The sequence below is a fragment of the Rhinatrema bivittatum genome, chromosome 11 (assembly GCF_901001135.1).
Source record: "Rhinatrema bivittatum chromosome 11, aRhiBiv1.1, whole genome shotgun sequence".
Taxonomy (NCBI): domain Eukaryota; kingdom Metazoa; phylum Chordata; class Amphibia; order Gymnophiona; family Rhinatrematidae; genus Rhinatrema; species Rhinatrema bivittatum.
The window spans coordinates 88895249-88917452 of record NC_042625.1 but is presented as its reverse complement, the minus strand read 5'-3'; the positions used below and the strand labels follow the sequence as shown (position 1 = coordinate 88917452).

At 45.7% G+C, this 22204-nt stretch overlaps 1 protein-coding gene across 1 annotated transcript in view; it reads left to right on the top strand.

Annotated features, from left to right (window-relative positions):
* The window catches only part of LIN28A (lin-28 homolog A), a 41421-nt gene extending 19482 nt beyond the window's left edge, over positions 1-21939 (top strand). Inside the window, exons 3-4 of the mRNA XM_029571688.1 lie at positions 19424-19608; positions 21398-21939. Of these exons, the coding sequence (XP_029427548.1) occupies positions 19424-19608; positions 21398-21611 (399 nt within the window). The 3' untranslated portion in view covers positions 21612-21939. The remainder of the gene's footprint in view (positions 1-19423; positions 19609-21397) is intronic.
* The last annotated feature ends 265 nt before the right edge of the window (positions 21940-22204 follow it).

Here is a 22204-nt window from a genome sequence, read left to right as displayed (position 1 = left end):
AGGTGGACGATAGTATACTCCTATCACTATACTCTTACCCAACACACATGGGATTTCTACCCATATAGATTCTACTGAGCATTTAGTCTCTTGTATGATCTTTATCCTGTTGGACTCTATACCCTCCTGGACATAAAGTGCCACACCCCCACCAAGTTGATCCTCCCTATCATTGCGGTATAATTTGTACCCTGATATAGCACTGTCCCATTGGTTATCCTCCTTTCACCAAGTCTCTGAGATGTCAATTATGTCAATCTCATCACTTGCTGCTAAACACTCTAACTCTCCCATCTTACTTCTTAGACTTCTGGCATTGGCATACAGACATTTCAAAGTGCGTTTTTTGTTTGTATTTACAACCTGCTTGTCAGTTGATATAGCTAATTTGGAATTCTTTAGCTCAGGTGATTCTTTACTTATAGGCACATGGACTACTTTTGCCTTTATTGGAACCTCTCTGTTGGGATGCCCTAACTCTCCTGTTTCATTGGTATCCTTCAAGGATACATTCCTCCGAACCATGCACTGCTGAGTGACTGTCAGCTTCCCCCTTGTTCTAGTTTAAAACAAGGGGGAAAGCTGACCATTCCTGAATTGTAGGTGAATTACCAGCAGTGCATTTTCTTAATATTACCTGTCATCCAATGAGGAAGAATTTTTTAATTAAAGTGGAGATGGTACTGTCCACCATTCCCTGTGGCATAAAATACAGAACTTATATTGTTCTGGGATCATCAGGTAAAGGGAATTTCAACATTTGCTTAATATTCCCCCAAACTGCTGAATAACTCGATGAGTGGCCAGTATATGTGACAATTCCCCTCTGTTATTCAGTTATACGCACTGTAGAGCACGTCCATATTAGTTCAATAATTTCGTCCCAATCTTCCATTTCTTTCCCTAACTCTTTATCCCACATTTTCCAAACCTGTAATGATTGAAGCAAAGGAGGATTTTATCAGTTTACCATGCGTCCTTTTGAACTGTTGCATGATACACAGAGAGAACAGTTTTATGTTCAAGGAATGCTTAGTTACAGTCAGGCATAGGAAATATAAAAATTAAGATGTGGGAGGAGACCTTGGAATAAGACTAGAAGATGCAAGCAGGCCAGTAAATGGGCAAGCTGATATTTTGACCAATCTAAATGGGCCCCAGCTGTTACACGTGGAAGAGTGTAGCAAGATATGAGATCAAGTTAAAAAAATCCACATAATGCCCAGGTAGATGATGCTACTCTTCAGTACCAGGACTCTTTCTTTCACATATATGATTGACAATCTTCTAAACACTATTTTTAAAACAGGGAATTAACTAATTAGGTACTTTTTTGACCCACCAAAGACTGAGATATTTTCCAGGAAGGCTATTCCCAAATAAAAAAGGAATTCCTATGGATATGAAGCATAGGCGTACTGAACAGAAATGTAGCTATTATAATTTAAATAGTAATTCAGAGTTAAAGTATCATTTTAATGGGCTCAGCTGCTGATCTTCCAGGATACTATAGGGGCAGCCTCTGGGATGGGGATAGCCAGAAACATTGTGCAACAGTGACACCTATTGGTTGGAGAAGAGCATGTTTGTACTGGGCTCCTGAAGAACCTGGAGACCACACCTCTCAGCCACTGGACTGTCGCTCCCACTGATGAGTTAAGAAAGAAAGGCTGAAATTAGAAGCTGGAGGTGGCTGCAGACAGGCCCGTGGTGTCTCGGTCAGGGCAGATTCCAACTGAACCTATAATTTTCTAGGCAAGTTAAATACAAATATTTGTTATTGTGTTACCAAGTTTAGACAAAGCAAATCAGGGTTCATTCTGGATTCTTACAAAAAAAAATGAAGTAACTAAAGGGCTCATTTGATGGAAGAGGAGGTTCCACCCAGAACTCAAGGAGCCTGCTTTCTTGGACGCATGCATGTCCACGTCTGTGGTCTGCATATATGCGTGGATCCCAAAAAAACCACCAACTCTGTCAGAGTCCTCATGTGCCCTCTGAGAACGTCCTGAAAATCTGGTGTGGAGAGGACACCGAATGGAAATGTTATTATGGACACGGGGTAGAGACTGAAAGAGAGGCAGCTAACCAGTTAAATCTGACTGCTGAAAACTTGTGCGCTTAGAGTTAAGGCAGCCATTGGCTCGGTTGCACTGAGGCGGACAGATTTAGCCGGCTAGCACTGAATGAATATCGCTAAATCTGAAAACCCTTCTCCAGGCGCGCCTCAACGTGGCTAGAACTGCGTGCCCAGCGATTTTGTGTGGGGAGATTTTAGCCGGACAGGGAAGGGCATGGTGGCATTTTTAAGTGGTTAAATGTCAGCGTTAACCTCCTGGATCTTGTGAACATTGACCAGACAGTAATTGAGTCTGTTATTCAGTTACTCTGAGTAACTCCATGTAATCGTTACTCATACCGGGTTGCTTTACATCACGGATGATTCATATGTATATATATATAGGAAAACTAGAACTGAATAAATTCTGGCAGTAAAGTGATTAGAAAATTGCTGAGCATTCATTCATTTCAGAGGTCTAAAGAGTTTTAATGAGTTTTCTATAACCACATTTGCTAAGCTACATATTTATGAAGGTCTCTTTAATTCTCGCATATATTTGAATTCTTTCAAATGTATATATGGCAGAATTAGAGAACTTCATTTTCAGTTTTTATATTATTTTCCCTGGCAGAATATCAATGGAAACCAGGATTTCTTCCCCCCCCCCCCCCCCCCCGTTTGTGGTGGCTGTAATACATTCTGACAAATTCTTGGGGAAGCTCCTTAGGCATAAGATGTGTTTATCCTCATTTATATGATCGCATATATAAACTGGCAGGGATAAAGTTTTCATGTCTGTCTGTCTTTCCCAGGAATGTGAAACAAGTCAGGACGTCATTCATGTGGCTTCTGATCCTGTACCCAGCACGCTTACTATTTTTCTTAACTTTTTTTCCTATATTCTTTTTTTTTTTTTTTGCAATCACGTAAATCGGGGCCGGATTTAAGATGTTGGCCCCCTCCTGCTCCCTATGCCACCCATGCCATCCCCTGGAAGCAGTGCCAGCTCATGCTCCTAAAGCAAGAAGGAGCCGGCTGATCACTGGGCTGGGTATCTGGTGTCTGGAGCTATGTCCAGGTACAGCAGGCATGCCTGGGGCAGATACCCAGGGCCTGGGGCAGATACCCAGACAATAGGGTACTAAGGACGCCACTGGAAAAACTCTGTCACTCTTGAGAGGCGGCATCACCTCACACTTAATAAAGTACACACGTTCAGCAGATCTGCTGCGTGTGTGTGGTGTGTGTGTGTGTGTGCGTGCGTGTGTGTGTGTGTGTGCGTGCGCGTGTGTGTGCATGTCTGTGTGTGTGCGTGTGTGTGTGTATGTGTGTGCACGTGTGTGTACATATCTGTGTGCGTGCGTGTGTGTATGTGTGTGTGTGCGTGCATGTGTGTGTGTGTGCATGCGTGTGTGTGTGTGCGCGTGTGTGTGTGCACGCGCGGGCGCGTGTGTGTGCGTGCATGTACGTGTGTGTGCACACTTCCCTTTCTCAGCTCTTCGGATGCTGAGCCCCCTCTGCTCTTCAGATGTTATCTGCTTTCATCTCGGGCTGGTGTTAGATTGTACGGGGCCTGGCTTCGGCCATGCTTATGGCTTTAGGATGAGGGCAGGATTTGTGTTTAAGAAGGGTGTCCAGGGTCAAATCGGTGACAGGTCATAACCTTAAGCATCTAGAGAAGCGCAAAAGAAAAAAAAAATAAATGGCCACATCTGTCTTTCTGCTGCAGGAGGGGAGAGGAAGAAGAGGTCTCCGGCAGGGGTTGAGTGTGGAGATGGTATCCTCGTTCACAATGGCCAAACCAGACAATCTGGTTTAACAGCCACCGAGGAGTGGCTGCCACCCCCCTGCTTCTCATTTACATATGCGAGTGAGAAGAACCCACAGGAAGTAATTGTGAGAGAAAGGCCAGAACCGGCCCCTTCACATCTCTTCAATGGCTTTATTACAGGAACCTGGTTTGAATGGGTCTGCACTGCAGGGGGGGAAGGGAAGCCTTTCCTGCTCTGACCCCCTTTATCTCTTTGCAGGAGGATTAACATCGGGTGCTAGGACGTGAGGCTTCTCCAACATTGCTTTCCGTCCACAAGGCCGGGCGTTTTTCAGGTCTCTTATTCCGTCAAAACCATGAAACCTCCGCCCACTAGCTATGAGGGGTAGAATCCCACTTTATAAAACTGCTCTTTACAGTTCTTCATTTCTGCTCCAGAGACAGGTTCAATGTGATTTTAGTGATTTATTATTTTATTCGGACAGATACCAGTTCTTCAAACCCCCTCCCCCCGCCCAACAGCATCATCACTGCTGGATATTTTGGGTTTTCCTTAATATATTCTATTTGCAGGGAGTATTAAGAACATCTCCATAAGAAGGAACTTTGTGGGCTCTTAAGTCTTCATAACCAACTCTTTTCTACTTGTCATGGTGCAATTGTTTGAGGAGTCACAAATTGTGCCACCCTGCCTCATTTGCCAAATGCCAGACTCCTTGTAGTAGGGGTGGAGTTGGGCGAATGAAAAGTGAACAAAAGTCAAATGATAACTGAAGCGATAAAACCTGGCATCGCTTTCATTGGAGCTTAATCTTTATTAAAACACTGTCTCTTCAGAGATGCTAAACTAGTCTTCGGCTCTCGAATGCCAATTTGATTCCCCCGCTCCTCTGGCATTCTGCAGCTAGCAATGTGCTGAAGTAGCACTCACACATCCCAGAAGGGTAAACCGGCACCAGAAATACCTGGGGGTACATTTTAAAACATAGCGTGCGCGCATACGTTTGTTTGCGAGCCAGGCTACGCGCGTATCTTATAAAATCCGGGGTCGGCGCGCGCAAGGGGGTGCACATTTGTGCAATTTGCGCGCACCAAGCCCTGCGCGCGCTGCCCGTTCCCTCCGAGGCTTCTCCGAAATCGGAGTGGCCTCAGAGGGAACTTTCCTTCCGCCTCCCCCCCCACCTTCCCCTCCCTTCCCCTACCTAACCCCCCCCCCCCCCCCGGCCCTATCTAAACCCCCCCTACCTTTGTCGCACAAGTAAATTTGTGTAAATTTGCGTGCACCAGCCGGCTGCCACGCGCTATGTTCCGGTCCGGGGGCTGGTCCGGAGGCCGCGGCCACATCCCCGGGCCGAAACCACGCCTGCGGCACCGCCCCGGATGACGCACCGACCGCATCATGCCCCCCCGATGACGCGCCAACCGGGCTTGTGGTGCAGGTGCGGTAGCCTTCAAAATGGGCAGTACAACATGATGGATGCAAATTTAAAGCCATGCAGCCTACCACAAAAGCAGTGGAAAGCAGCCAAAGATTGTAGTCTTGCAAAATGCACACCAGTTCAAACAGCTGATTGGTCATCAGATCATACTGATTGAAAGGAAGGGCTGTCATTTATATAAAAGTGCAAGTGAAGGGGTATCATGTATATTCTAATAGGCTTATTTAAGTGTAGTTAAATATGTGTTTTTCGGATGACCATGTGTTTCCTATCTCCATACTGTTCCTATGTTTAGTAGCTCAGTAGTGTAGTGTAGTGTAGTGTTTTGTAGACCTATTGGTGCATGCTACCTTAGGATGGCTTTAGTGGCGAATAGATGAAATGTGTTGTTTGTAAAGGCGATGGTCCTTCTTAATATACAATGATGTTCATATGAGCAAAATGAGGAGAGGGGTTTGAAATGATACAGGGCTACTTTTCACATGTACGTGAGCTTTCTTCTACTCCCATCTAACATCTGTTTACCTTCCTTCTACTTATGACAGGTTTTTTTTTTCTACCAGGAATTAAATATTTCTATGTTTCTCTCATTTATCCTCATTGATTCCCATGGGGTTGGACTGTAGTTTGGAGCCCATATAAATGAAGCAGTGAGATGGCTGAGGCATAGAACAGCATTTTAGGCCTCTTGCCTCTGCCCAAATCCAAATGGCAGTGATGTCATGAGAGCAACTGTGCATAGTTGGAAAGAGCTAATGAGGCTCATGTATAATGTAACAAAGCTGATGATGTATTCCAAAAAGGGCCAGGGTCTAAAACGGCATGTAAAGGGAACGTATATGACTTTTCCCAGATATGTAGGTCCTTCAAGCACAGAGCCAGATTTGAGATTCTCATGCCCATAGGTAGGATCAGAGAGCAGGGAGGTGGGACGCCCCTTTGACATAGTGCCAGCACCCGGCTCTAAAGCAAGCAGGAGCAGGCTCCTCTTTATCCTGCTATTTGGTGCTTTCAAACTTTGGTGTGCCGAGCTGTGCGCACAGCGATATCCACAAATGTGTGCACAGTGTTTGTGCCTTAGACTTTACTCCCACTGCAGCAAAGGAGTTTTGCTCACAAAAAAATGTGCACAGGAGCCAGCATGAAGCTGTGCACAGAACTCAGCATGCCTCCATTTAAATCCCATGTTAATGAGCGCTAAACATTCATAATAAAAACTGATGAAACATAAAAACATAATACAACTCCTTGATGCAGAGAGGCTTAGAGGTTTAAAGCCTGGAGAAAATAAGTTTTATGAGGCATTTACAAATCATTCAGAACATGGCGGCTAGGATGGTAACGGGCCATTCAAGTCGTGACTCTGCAGCCTCTTTATTGAAAAGCGGCATTGGCTTCCAATAAGATCCAGATGTAAATCCAAGGTGTTGGTCTTAGCTTTCAAAATATTGAAGGGAAAAAAGTCCAACACATTTATGTGAGTGATTGACTTGGCGAACCGCAAATAGACTACAAAGATCACAACAGCAATGACAGACATTTCACCAGGCCAAGCTTTGTAATAGGGCATTCTCTATGGTCATCCCCAAGATGTGTAATGAGCTGCCTTTAACTTAGGGGAGAAGAGGATCTGTTAAAATTTCACAGGAAACTAAAGACTTGGCTAATGACTCAAGGTGGCAACTAAAGGAGGGTCTTTGGAGATAGTCAGGCTGAGCTACTTTGTATTTTATTTTTATCTTATGTGTATTACAGATGTTGGATGTTTTGATGATTGTTTTTATTTGATTGTTATTGTTGAGAGCGTGAATCCTTGGACCAAGGTGGAGTTGGTGCAACTGTTGGCAGGTGGAGGCAGAGGCCTTACTGGAGCTTTGCTTATACCAGCCTATATTTCCCTTGGGTTGAGCCTTTGGGTGCTAGGGCCAGCAGGACTTAGGTGGGGGCCTCTGCTGATGGTCAGATGAGTTTGCTGGGTGAATCCGGAAACAGGCGAGGTTGACGGCAGACGGCGTTCAAGAAGGTGCAGAAGTCATGCCAAGGTCAATACCGGGTGTCCGTCCATGGGAAAGATGGGATGGAGAGGCAGGGCAGGAAGTCAAGGAGCAAAACAGGAGGCAAAGCACACAGAAGAACTGAAGACTGACCATGGGGACTGGCAAACAGGACGAGGAGCACCAGAACTGAAGAATGAAGATACTGAAGATATTGGAACAGAAATGCTGAGACAACGTACTAGTCAGGCAGTAGAGAGACCTGTTACTGAGGCAAGGACTGAAGGGAGTCAAAGGTCATTTATAGGCCAGAGGCTATGATGTCATCAGTGAGAGCCACTGGGGATTTCTCACTGTGGGCCCTTTAAGTCTAGGGGCATCAGGCACGCGCCTGGGAGTGTGTTGATGAAGTCATGCCGCGTGTCGCATCAGGCCTGATGAAGCACGGTGGCTTCCTGCATGGCTGTTCCCTAGAAGCATCCTGCCATGCGTCACATCGGGGGCCTTGGGCCTGGAGGAGCACAGAGGCCGGCCGCACAGCTGTCCCATGATGGCATCGGGCCCGGACGTAAGCATGAGAGTTCGTGGACCGCCAAATGCAATTTTTTAAACCAGTAAGGTGGTTTATAAATAACTTTTAAATAAATAAATCATATTGTATGAACATTAAGCATGTCTTCTGCACACATTTTCGGGTTAGCGTGCTTTTTTTTAACTCCCAATGTATTAGCATACTACTAGCCTACTGTATCGGGAGTTAAATATTTTTTTGCACATGCATTGAGAAACTGCGGTGAATTTCAGCGCATAGTGTTAACGCACAGCTGTTTAGATCGGCCTGTAATCTCCCCCTTTGCCTCTAGTACTGCTCTTGCTGTCCCATCATCTTGACCTCTGTCAATGTATTTGGGCTCTCTTTCTGTTTTACTGCTTTTGTTCTCTGTGGAAGTCCTTGTTTTTATTACGCTTTTTGTATTTATTGATGTAAAGCACTTTGGATTAGGCGGTATATAATGTTTTAAAAATAAATATTATTAGATGACTGTCCTTCTCCACCAGTAGTTAGTTGTAGTCTAACTTCTCTTGGTTTACTACTGATGTGGTAACTTGCGGGCCGATGCAGTAAAGTGCGCTCAGGCTGACCGCACTGTTAGCCCCTGTTTGGCCGCACGTTTTCCACGCACTATTTTTATCTCTTATACAATAAGGGGTTATAGTGCATGGAAAATGTGCGGCCAACCCCCCCGAAACTAATAGCACTGTTAGCAACATTTATGCTGGGTGATGAGCCTTCTTGAAAATTCAGCCAGTGCTGAGGTGTTTTGCTTTTGGACTTGCCCGTAGAAGCAGTCCTGGCTTTTTTATTTATGGCTGCATATCAGTGGCCCAGACTGTAAAAGTCAGAGCCTGTGTTGGTGGTCATCTGAATCCAATTCCTCTTCCACCCCCACCCCCAGATTTCTTCTAAGCTGCTGTGTCGACATTTCAGTTCTGCCTTTTCTCAACATTGGAACTGGCTTTCGGTATTCTGAAATGCACTCAGTAATCCCATTTTGTCAATCTGATGGAGCTGGAATCTCTTTTAGTGATTCACTTTTGGAGATGTTACTTTGAGATGCGTGCATCTTCTGATTCGTATCTTGGAGGTGCACGTTGTGCTCACCGACTCTTCCATTCATGGTGCTTACCACTAAGGAGCCAGTTTACTAAGGGGGTCAGTTTCAAAAGCATTTACACACTGCCAACCGGGTTTTATGCACGTAAATGGACTTTTGAAAGTTGCCACGGTATATGCTACTTTTATACACGGAAATCCTTTTGTAAAATACCACCTAAGGTTTTTTCCCTGTTCTATATCTTTGAGAAAAAAATCCTTGCTGAATCAATCACACCTTAAATTTGCATGTAAGCCCTCTCTGCTTAGCTGCAGGTTTTAAACGAACCTCTTCTCCTGATTGGGCAGGGGGATAACTTGATGGGTCTGTACAAAGTTGACTCTCTGCTAGGTCATCCAATTGCGGCAATCTGAATGATTGCCAATTTGAACTCTGCCATCCGCTGCCAGGTACTCTGGTTCCGACCGGGTTAACTTTTATCACCACTGGGTCTGGACAGGAAGAATAAGGTGTTCCTGCCCTCCACTAGTCTTAGCATTACATCTTGGTCCTGTGCTCGGATTAGGGCAAGGCCTTCATATTACATTGCTTTCTGCATAACTTATTCAATATTGCTACTTCTAATTCATTTTCCATTACTAGAAAGTAAATTTATTTTAATGTGCCTTGGCAGAGTGCCATATACTAAAAGAAAAACAAATTTCAGTTTTTAATCAGGGACTGGAAAATTCCCAAAAGCCCGGTCAATTAGATAAATAGACTTTGATTGCTGGCGCCTGCCACCAGGCTGCACAAGGAAGGAGTCATTGCTGTGGCTCAAGGCAACTCCAGCCACTGGGAGACCCAGCTCGGTACTGAGGCAGTCTCTGCAGCCTGCCCACGTTAGGGAAGGAGGGAAGAGGCTGGGGAGGAAAACGAACGCAACAAAAATGATCAGGCCCCCTCCTCCCAAAAAAGCAAACTTCCCTTCCAAAAACAAGAAAATGTGCCAAAAAGCATAAAAACAGAAAGAAAAGTAAAAAGTAACATTTCACCCTGGCTCCTAAAAGTTTTGGCTGGCATCCAAATTGTCTAAATATTTTTTTTCACCACAAATGTTCTTCTGATTGTTGGGGTAGAGGGAGAAGCAATGGAGAGCTACATTCACTGTGAAACCCCCGATGGTCTTCAGGAAAAAAAAAAACGAGAGAGAAGGAAATCACTTTACCTGGGAGCCCCTAGTTTTTCCCCTCTATTTGATGGGGTATATTAAATATTATTTTTAGTCAGACGGAGAAGTACCCTTAAACCAGAAGTCGGAGAGCTGGTGAGCAGCAGCCCTAGTCTAGTTAAACCTTGTGCAGGTCACACCCTTACGCTCTGCTGTAGGAACCAGGCAATGCATGGCACCAGAAGAGAATAAGACTGGCGATCTAGTGCCAGGGTCTCTGGCTGCAGCAAGAGAGCTTTGCACACTTTTTAGCCTGCTCTTCTTTTTTCAGCAGTCTCGCGAGAAAGCTAATGCTCATACTACTTGTCAGAATGATGCAGGATACGATACAAAGATGGTCGGACATCTGCCAGACCCTGCATAGCTGGGTTCCTGAAAGGGAAATTGATTTTGACCTAAAAAAAAATAAAATGTAGATTAAAAGCCCTTTGTGTTAAGCAATTTTTCCCATAAACAAAAAATGGAAGAAAACCTTCAGTACAGAGTTATTTGCCTGATACTTTGTGGAGATCAAGAAGATTGTCTTCAGGTCTGAGAAAATGACTGAATCTGTTGGAATCATAACCGGCCATTTATGCTCTGAGGCAGAACCGGTGAACTACAGCGGGGACCTTCCTAGTGCAATGCCATGCACACCACTCTGGCTTGCCCTTTCCCTCTCAGAGAGATTCTCTGCACTTCTCGCAGGCCTTCTTGAATTCTGTCACTGTTTTTGCCTCCACCACAAAGAAATCTTTTCTGGGTCTGCCCCTTTCAGTCTCACATGGTGATCTCTTTCCAGGGCCCCAAGGAGGCAGCCATGGCTTGCAGCAAAATTTAAAAACAACAGGGGAGATTTGTGGGTTTTGCTTTTTGCGATATTATATGCATACATGAAGGCGTGGAAAAACTGAGATCCATAGTCCGTCAGTTTCTGGATAGCAAAGCAAGCCAGATAGACTTATCCGGCTAACATTGGAGGTGTATTCAATAGTGCAGCCACACTACTGAACATAGCTGGCTATCTTAAAGGTAACCAGATAACTTTATCCTGCTAACTTTAGGACAGTTGTTTGGCCCGAATACACTTAGCTAGCTAAATTATCTAGCTAACTCTGAATATTGGAGTTAGCCAGACAGCATAGACAGCTAACTTAACATTTTCCAGTCATGCCCCAGACCATCCCTAACTTATTCAGCTAAATTCTAGCCAGTTACAATTTAGCAAGATAAGTGCTCAAATTTTCATTTAACTTCTGAATTATCTGGCTAAATTCTTTTGAATATGGACCTATTTGTTTTAAAGCTATTAATTAATCTCTTCTATTTGTGCGTTATTAATTCTAAGTATTTGCTTGATTATTGCATTTTTATTGTTGTAAACTGCATAGAAAATTTGAAAAAAGGAAATGAAGTATATTGAATAAGTACATAATAATAATATCTAGGCTGGATTTGGTTTGACTGTACCTGGCTGGGTCACTGTGATATCCTCTATCACTGTGAAGGAATCTAATTCTATGACACAGATACAATCTCATTGCTCAGAGATGATCTGTTGTATTGTTGTTCCAGAGCAATGCTTGGAGTTTCTAAAGGTGAAAAAAGAGCACTAACATTGCAGGTGGTGTGCTACAGGACCTGCTAGTCACAGATTTACTGAGTTAGCCCAATAAAAAAAAATCTCATCTACCACTTGTTGTCAAGAGAGAGAGAGGTATAGCCAGTACTTTGCAATGGGCAGCATGATTGGAAGGAGGCTGATACACTGAAGCTTGTGTTATGGATAAGTGGGTTTTCGTGGATCCTTGGGTGCTGTGGAGATGACCACGCCCATGGGGAGGAGCCCCGTGAAGAGCCACAGCACTGGGCTAGACTCATAATGCACAAAACACAGTTTAGTTCTTTTATTAAACAGCTTGAAGAGAGCCACCAGAGGTGGCAGTAGTGAGGCAGTCTGGTAGTTGCAGTCTCAGGGACCTCGGCAGAGGGAGCCCTTCTCTCCTTGATGACGTCAGGAGGTTCTGCAGCAGGTTTCCCAGCTAGGAGATACTGTGGATGAGAGACTGAGAGTTAGAGTACTCACTAGGGGCGGATTTTAAAAGCCCTGCTCGCGTAAATCCGCCCGGATTTTACGCGAGCAGGGCCTTGCGCGCCGGCGCACCTATTTTCGATAGGCCGCCGGCGCGCACCGATCCCCGGGACTCGCGTAAGTCCCGGGGTTTTCAGTCGGGGGGGTGTCGGGGGGCGGGGCCGATTGGCGCGGCGTTTTGGGGGCGGGATGCGGCATTTCGGGGGTGGGCCCGGGGGCATGGTTTCGGGCCGGGGCGGTTCGGGGGCGTGGCCGCGCCCTCTGGAACCGCCCCCGGGTCGCGTCTCGGCGCGCTAGCGGCCCGCTGGCACGCGGGGATTTACGTCTCCCTCTGGGAGGCGTAAATCCCCGGACAAAGGTAGGGGGGGGTTTAGATAGGGCCGGGGGGGTGGGTTAGATAGAGGAAGGGAGGGAACGGAGGCAGGCTGTGCGGCTCGGCGCACGCCGGCTGCACAAAATCGGCAGCCTTGCGCGCGCCGATCCTGGATTGTAGCAGATACGCGCGGCTATGCGTGCATCTACTAAAATCCAGCGTACTTTTGTTTGCGACTGGTGCACCAACAAAAGTACGCGAAGGCGCATTTTTTGTAAATCTACCCCTAGGTGTTCGCTGTTGATATGCGATTCCACCAGGTATGTTGAAGAAGGTACAGGCACCGAGGCAGGGAGAGCAGGCCCTCAAGGAGCGAGTACCTGTTCCCTGTAAGGCACCTGAAATAAAGCAGAGGGCCCCCGAGGAGTGGGTACCCAGGTTAGCAGTTTCCCCGAAGGGCAGAGAGAGAGCTTCCTGCGGCAGCACGGAAGCGGCAGAGTAGCGTAGACAAGAACGAATTTGAGTCCTTGCTAACTCGAAGAGCTAGCAAACTAGTGAAGGTAATATACCCGGATGGTGTGACGTCAGCATGAGGGAGCGCCCTCCAGGTTCGTGCCAAAGGTGGTACAAAGATGTGGAGTGCGCGCGCTCACCTTAGTAGGTACCTGGGAGGAGCAATGGCGGGAGGCTGCACCATAGCCGTTCCGGGGATGCCGGAGAGGTCGGCGTGTAGACGCTGCTGTAGCCATCTTTCCTAGGTAAGCGGGAGGAGCCATGAATAAGGTGAGGCAAACGGGGCAAAGCCATCCAGCACCGACGGACGCAACAGCTTGGGTACATCTCCATCTAATCTTGTTTGTTTATATTTCCTCTATATTTTGCATTGTCTGTGGTAACATCACTGATCACTGATTGCATGAAATCAAATTTACTTTTTAGGAAGTCTTTACAGGAAGTGCTGGAGAACACCCTAACGACAGCACCAATTCATGTCCTTTTTCAGCTTGTACACATAACACTCTGCTGCCAGGAAACTTGCATGGCATTGGAAAAATATGTTGCTATGTCAGCTATAACGGATGCGGCAAGATGGCATGCATTCCGCATCTTGAGTCCACATCAGTGCGTGTTTTCCTGAAAAGGTGGAACTCATGCACGGAACTTGACCATTCTGGAAAGCTGTGCTCGCAAGTTGAAAAATCACATGAACGTAAACTGGCAAGAACAGATACACAAACACACACACACACACATACTACATAGAAATAGCAGTAATCAACTGGACTGAGACTCTTAAGAATGGGGTCCTGATCGCTATATACAGAAATGTAATATGATGTGTGGCAGGATTATTACTGATGTTTGTTAAATTTTCAACTATATAAAATAAAGCTACAGCTCCCTAGAGACCAGCTGGGACGGTGCAGCAGGTTGGTGCTGGTGGGGTACCATCTGGAAAGGCTACAGAGACCAAACAGGCCAGATGTTCAGACAATTAGTAGTGGTGCGGATTTCTTTTATTACAAAGCTTTGTGGTTAGACTTGGTGCTGGAGGGGAATAATAGAGAATCTTGTGTGCTCATGATCTAATCTAGATGGTAGAATACAGAGGCAGAAGGCAGCAATATATCTTTTGGATAAGGAATGATATCTCACTTGTGGGCACAATCTATGGCTGGCAGCCGAGATATATCCTTAGCAGTGTGGACAGGTGAAAGTGGACATACTAGATGGGCTGATTGTTCTCGTTCTGGTATCGTCTGTTTTGTCATTAAATTATTCCATTTCTCAGCCTCTTTATCTGACACACTCTCCTTTTTTTATGCACACACAAACACAAAAATAATGACAGCATCACTGTCAGCAATTCACATGCACATTCAAGCTCTGTCTTACATACACACACAGACAAATATAAACATCCTGTTTTCACAAACACATGCACATGAAATCAACCCTTTTGCTCTCAAACACAGATTCTCACTTTCACATACACAAACCTGGCTTCTCCATGCCTCATACATACAAACACATTTTTGGAAATTTGCATGCAATGTAAAAAATGCCTTTGGAAATGTTGTGAACTCCATGGAGTTCACCTTTCCACTCTTGTCATGAGAAGACCTGCAAGGCTGCAATGTTAGAAAGCAGGAAGTGTGGTGCTGTTAACCTAATCCCAGAGATTTGTGAAAAGATCCTTGAACCACATCACTGTCTGCATGGATTAGGGACCTTAAGCAGTCCTTCCTGCTTCTTCCCTGGCCTGTCTAGAAGTCCGGATCCATATCTGTCCTGAGCCCTGGCTCTCTTCCTACTCCTACTCCTATACCTTTGCTTTGGCTCCCTCTGCCTAAACTCTCCTCATAGCTCTGATGCTCCCCTCTTACCCCTGGCTTTCTGTGTTCAGCTTCCCCTCCCCCCATGGATTCTCTGGAATTCCAGGAATGCGGCTGGCAGGATTGCTGGATTCTGACTGCTCCCTTTGTTCTTTGTGTCCAGCCTCCTAACTAAGAGCAGAGGAAGAGAGGGGGACCCCCAATGACTGACTCCTGCTCTGCTGCCTTTCCTTGTACAGGGAGGGGCTACTGATCCTGGGAATGTTCTAGCCCTTAAGAAGTAGGAGGGGTGGGTGCATGAGGTGAGGGAATCTGGGCTTCTAGCTTCCAGAGACAGGAAGTTTGCTGCCATGTCAAGGGCTGACATTTCATTACCTTTCAATCTCTGATAAGACGAACCTTTCTGCAGCTTGTTTGTGCTTTTGGGAGAGAGGAAAGGCAAGCAGAAAATCAAGAGGATATGTTCACAAAATCCAACTAGTTCCCTTTCTTGTATGGATCAAATCACAGATGTTGCTTAAAATTGAAACAGCTCTAGAACGACACTCACATTGCTGCTTGGGTGCAGAGGACCCACGCCATGCTTGGCAGCCATCTTTGAGTCAGTCAGAGAGCCCAGGAACTGATTGCTGTTCATAGTCCGGAGGGATAAACAGACTTCAGAATCGGCCCAGTACTAATCAAGCAAATGACTAAACAGTTTGAGAACAACGACCATCATACACTTTGAAGCTTTCTGAGTATGTGTTAGGGTTTCTTCCATTTTATATCTGAGGGGAAAAATGTTTCGTGCCTCTGAGTGCACATTTCCATTTCATGAAGCATCTTCCTTGTTATCCAGCCAATTTCCTTTCTGTCCTCTTTTAACTCTCCTGCTACATCCTCATTACCTCCTTTTCTCTAATCTGAAGTACTTTGGTTAAAACCTAAATATAAATTATATAAATATATTGGTGATTACACAGGAAACTGCATAGTGTCCATAGGATACAAAGTGTTGCAGAAAAAAAATGGTTGAATTATGATGAAAGAGTTAATTGCTTAAGGCTACAGACTATAGGGGCTTTTATTTTATAATAGAAGAAAAAGTGATAACTAAGAGCTGTAGCATTTCCAGTACTGTAACCTATGGCCTTTAATAATATTTTTCTGGATTTAGTTCACACCATTGGTAGGTCAAGGCAAGCTACATTTAGGTATTTCCCTATCTCCAGTAGCTTGTAGATAAAGCACAAGGTCACAAGGACCATCAGTGGCAGAAATGGGATTTAAACCTTGGCTTCCCTGGTTCTCAGCCCCACTGCTCTAACCACTAGGTTATTCTTCTACTCCTATGGGAAATTAAAAACAAGTCTGTAATTGCATTAAGCACTGCACATGCTCCTTACAGTTAAGTGGCTATGGAGTAGATTTTCAAAAGGGTCAAAGGTCTGGAAATATTTCTGCCGCATAGCCGTGCTCTCTAGATCAAGGGTTTGGAAATGTTTCTGCGGCATAGCCTATGCTGTCTAGGCAGCTATATTTCGTCACTCAAAATGTAGGCATTCCTGAAGGTACAGTTGGGTCAGGAGGGGAGTGAATCAGCTGGCTAGCGTGAATTTTTAGTGGTAGCCATATACATTTAGTCAGCTATCCCTTTGCATGGAAACAGTAGGCTTAAATCTAGAGTTAGCAGCCTTTCCAGTCCCAATCTTCCTACAGATAGCCAGCTATAACAAAACCTGCTGCCACTGAAAAGTCCATATTGAGTAAGCCAGGGAGCAAAAACGTTATCTAGGAAAAGTCATCTGGATATTTAGCAGCGCTTACCTGGATCAGTGTTCCGCTGAATATATTTGAATAATATTAGCTGGATAATTTAATTGTAGGTAAGTGTGACTCTACAATAGGGGCAGGGAGGGCAAAGGTCCCCCCAACAAGGTGTTTGCCCCTCAGCTGCTCCCCCAGTCTATCTGGTTCACTTTGATTGGTTGGAAGGAAAGGCACTTGGAACGTGCCCACTCTAAAATTCTTCATGCCCCCATCTATGCCACCCCTTACAAACATTTCTGGGACACTTACTTTTCTGAGTAAACTTTCCAGGCTGAAGACCCTGATACCACCTCTTCGTAGCTGGGAAGGCTGTGTGCCAGTATTGAGTAGGCTGGACGAAATTTAGCTGGGGAGCAGAGGGAAACATTTATAACTTGGGTTTTGTCCAGGTAATTTGAAAGGTTATTCGGGCAGACCCTTTGAATATTGTCTGTACTGTGCTAAGGGCTGCTTGGTTATATGGTGATGATCATGTGATCATGTTCCTAAGGATTAAAGCAAGACCTACCAGTCCTCTTCCATACACTCACTCACAATATACAGGCATCTCTTGGCTGCGATTCCTAATCTGCCTCATTCTGAATTTGCTAAAATGCATCCTCTTTGCTCTGCAGTCTGCCCAGATCCTTTTCGTATAGGTAAAGATGTTTTTTCTTGTTTGCTTATGTTCTGGTTTTTTGGGGGGTTTTTATAATTTGGATGGAGTGGGAGTCTGCTTTAGCTTCTATCCCGTTTAAGGATAAATGTCTGCATTGTGTCCACTACAGAAAAATGGCCTACCGTGGGAGATCGCGTGGCCTGGGGGGTTACTAAACAATAGATGAATGGAGGGCCAAGATTCATTCATAAAAAGAAAGCTCCTTTGTAAAGGCAGAGCACGGGGGCCAGATGGTAGAGAAGGGAGAAAGTATCAGGCAGGGAACACTGATGGATGAAACCCCCAAAGTGCTCTTAACCTGTGGAGCAGAAATGCTGGATCAGCTGCACTCAGAGAAAGAGCCACCTAAACATTACCTGTGCTGGCTCTCACAGCCCCCAGACATCTCCATTCTCTCAGCTTCCTTCTCTTTGAGACCCATGCCCAACATGTTGGTCCTTTTTAAGAGCTGGTACCATAAGTGCTGACACTAATAAGATTAATATCTTGATCATATTTCACATTATCTGGTACCCTTTCTTTTAGTGTTTGTGATGCTTTGGATAAAATCCCCAAAACAAGCATCTGAATACCTTTCTGTCCTACCCCAAAACTGATACAAGGACCACGTGTATGATAAAGCCAAGGTGTGCACTCCCCTTGGGTTACACAAACCTGCTTTCCAATCTGTTAGTTAAGAAATTCGGAAGCTTTGTTGTTTATTATTTTCAGATAGTGGTGGCGCTAAGTACCGTGTCCATCTTTCCCTCCAGGTGTGCATCAGACCCTTCCCTCTCTAGCTTCCAAACTCCAATGATACCAGGACTCTCCCAGGGCAGCGTTGGAAACAAACTAATGGTGGAATTAATGATGAATCACGGGGAAAGAGGGCGAGTGCCTGAAAACATCTGCCAGGCGTTCTGCCTTTTCTGGGCAAGGCCTAAGCCTCATTCTTTAACGTACAGTTATGTGTGTATGGGGGGGTGGGGGGATTTATAGACTGCCCAACCAGTTACAAACTACCTGGGTGGTTTTAGCATGTGTACGTTCTGCAAATTTTCATAGGCAGATTACCTGCATTGATTCTTTTTAAAATCAGCAAGTGCACAGTACTCGCACTAAAAGCATCTGCGTCCTGCGCACTGTTTGCGTAGGTGCTAGGGAGAGGGGATCAAATGGAGCATGTACCTATGAAAACCAAAAGGAGCACCTTGTATTAATGTAGCTAAATGTTCCCAGGCTTTTAGATGCATTTCAGGAGGGCAATTTTTCTGCATTTAACCCAGGTAAATGCCTTTGCAAATTGCTCTTCTCGTGAATTTGCTGAGGCCTATACTGGAGCAGAGAGAGAAGTACCTTATATGTGGCTTGTTTTTTAACATTTCAGCTTAGGGCTATAGATGAGCTTTTGATTCTCCAAATCTCAGCAGCATCCAAAACAGGCACCGCACATTTTGCTCCCTCATTGGCATACCTGGGACCTTTTGAGTTGTGGTCACTCTGAGATTGCTGTGGATTAGCAGAGGGTGGGAGGGGGGAAGGAATGGAAAAACAAGTATCAGCTTTCTCTCTTCCACCGCCCCCCACCCCACCCAACTAATCCACACTTTCTTTTCCTCCCACCCATCGCCATCACCTGTCCCCCCTCCTCCTGAGATGACCCAGCATTCTTCCCCTTCTTCTCTCCCTGACCCCAGCACTCTCTTTGCTCCTCCCCGTGTAAGTCTCATCTCCATGACTTATGCATCCTCCCTCTACCCTTGCCTGAGTGAGTCCCAAGTCCTGGAATCACAGCTGCAGACTGAGTTTTGTTCGTATTGCAGCCCTTTCCAGTTCCTCCCCACCCGCTGCTTGCAGTGTCTGCTCCAGACTCACCCACCGTCTCCTGTTCCCTGCAGGCTTACTGAGGAAGGGGAGGGGCTGAGCTGTATACAGAGAGACCCTGAGATTTCTAGTGTTTCCCCTGAGACCCTGCAATTGATGCAAATTTGCTGAGTCTCAGGGTGAAATCCTGAGAGTTCCCAGCTATGCTCACTGGTAATGGAAGCATGGCCTAGCCAGGAAACCAGGTTTGGATTTGGGACTGAGGGAAGCCCTGCCGGGCAGTGGGTTGATCCTTCCCAGCATGCTCTTGTGTCAGGGGTTTCCTGTCTCTCCTCCAGAGTAAGCTCCACATGGACGGGTTCCGCAGCCTTAAAGAAGGGGAGCAGGTGGAGTTCACCTTTAAGAAATCAGTGAAAGGACTGGAATCCATTCGAGTGACAGGACCTGGGGGAGTATCCTGCATTGGAAGCGAGAGGCGACCTAAAGGGAAGACTCTACAAAAACGCAGATCAAAAGGAGACAGGTGAGAAGCTTGCAAATGCATTCTTAATTAGGCAAGGAAATGTATTATTGCACCCTGCCCTGAACCATGGAAGGGCAAGTAATAAATATTTAAAATAAATATGCACTTGGCAGGGAGGAAGTTAGCCCTAGTTTTCGAAGCACAGCACATAATACTAAAATTAAATTAGCCATTTTTGTGGCTCATTCGTCCATAACAGTGCTCCCAATGCCCAAGCCCAGTCCCAAATGCGGTGGTGCTCCAAGACGTCCAGGGAATAATCCACTGCAGTGTAACCATGCTCCCAATTTACCAGGCACAAATCTCAAAGTGTAATGCTTTCCTTGGCTGAATTTTCAAAAGAGTTACGTATGTAAATGCAATGTCCCATCGTAGCAATTTTCAAAAGCCATTTACCTGCGTTAAGTGCACTTAAAATGGGTAAAATTTATGGACAATTCAATGGCATATGTTGTAGCAGCTTACATAAGCCCACTTACCTGGGTAAAGTGCATTTACAGATGTAAAACCCAGTGTAAGCGTGTAAATGCTTTTGAAAATCAGACCCCGAGTGTCTCTCTCCCATGTTCATGGCAGAATGTGTAGCTGCCCTCAGGTCGGTTCCCATTCCCTTTTATATCTCCAGAAGAGATCCGTGTGCTCTCAGAAGCTCGTGTACAGCAATCTGCCTTCACAAATCCAGCTTGCTCATCAATTGGTCAGCCTTTCCAGAAGCCCTCAAAATTATTATCAGCAGGCGCCTAATAGATAGTGGCTGCCCCCTAGTGGCTCAATGGAGGGCACACAGTATGTCCATAGGGAGGCAGTTTACAAAAACCAGCATTTTGCCTGCCAAAAAGGACTTTTTGAAGAATTGCCGGCCACCCATCTGTGCAAGTAAAATTGCAGGCATTGTTCAACAGAGCACAAAACTGTACCCATATTGCTTGGAGGTGCTGCCGCAGGTAGGGTCAGCTGGAGAGAGGCAATCAACACATGCAGCCTTGCACTGCAAAACTACAAGAATTGCTATGGCTGGAAAAAGTACCCAGCGATAAGTGGGTGCCAAGCTATGTGGATATGTTTTCTTGGGGCAATAATCGAAGTCGCAACTACCTCTGTAGTTTGGCTTGGATTCTTGATGCAAGCCCCATGGGTAAAACCTACCCCGGCAGTCTGTACCAGCCACTGACCCCCCCCCCCCCTCCCCCTTTATGATCCTACGGATTGAATTAGCTGCAGTGCAGGATTCAGTACCTGCTTGAGACAATGTTTTCCTCCTGAAGGATATAAATCAGAAATTAAAAGAACTTAATTTAATTATTTTATTTATGTTTACATTAAATTATGGTTGCCCTGCGTTCAGCAGAGCCGAAAGATATTCGGGGCAATTTTCAAAGCCGTTTCCCTGGGTAAACTGACCTGACTGAAAATGGTTTCAAACCAGCTGAAAGTCATCTCGGACTCCCACGTGGCCTGCACTTTTACCTGGGTTAAAAAGAGGTGTGCCCAGGGTGTGCAGGTAGCTTTCAGGGAGGACGCCAGCTTGTGTACTTGGCATTTTCAAAAAGCAGGCACACTGCCCGCAGAAGAAGTAGGGGCAGAAGCATGCGGGCACTTTTAGCTTGTGGCCTGCCTCCTAGATAATTGGCAAAGAGAAATTACCTGAGTGGCAGGGGTGGCACGTTCTTTGCTTTTGATCTGCTGTCATTTACTATGCTGTTGTGTAAGTGCAACTATGTAACTCCTGTGTCTTGACTCTGTCTCTCTCTCTTCCCTTCCCCTCCCTTGGCTGTCTGTCTCTTTCCAGATGTTATAACTGTGGAGGACTGGATCATCATGCCAAAGAATGCAAGCTTCCCCCTCTGCCAAAGAAGTGTCATTTCTGCCAGAGCATCAGTCACATGGTTGCCCAGTGTCCGATCAAAGCACAGCAATCGCCTGGCTCTCAGGGAAAGCCTGCATACTTTCGGGAGGAAGAGGAAATGCACAGCTCCTCCATCCTCCCTGATACACGGGAATAAGCAAACGGCAGGGGCTGGGGAGGTGGGTGGATGGGAGGAAAACATGGGAGACAGGAGTGCAGCTTCAGCAACTGGGGGTAACTTCGCAGGGGTGCAGGCACCCTTTAAAGCCTCGTCCAGGGAACCTGGCAATGCTAAACCACAGGGCGCTTCTGCTACTTTTGGATACTGCACAACCAGCCTAGCTGAGGAAGCCTGTGTGCTTTTATTCCCTTCAGATATCACAACCAGCACTCAGCAAGCCACAGCCTGAATTTTGTGTGCTCTGGCTGATGTACAGATTCTTCACAAGCTGTAAAATCTTTCCTGGGCCAACGTGAGTCTTAATCCAAAGAAAATGATAAATATGAGCTTCCAAAACCACATAGGTCCCTTTTTCAGATGCATTTGATATGGGCAAAAAAAAAAAAAACCCTGGTTTGGCATTTGGTATCCAAGACTAGCTAAAGCATAGATTGACAATGAAACATAAAGCAAAGGGGTCGCGTTTAAGTACAGAATGCCCCTTGTTTATTTACCTGTAACGTAATTCAGCAGATGAAAGCTGAAGCTGGGCCTGTACCAGTCTATCAAGGTACTGGTTTGTGCCATAG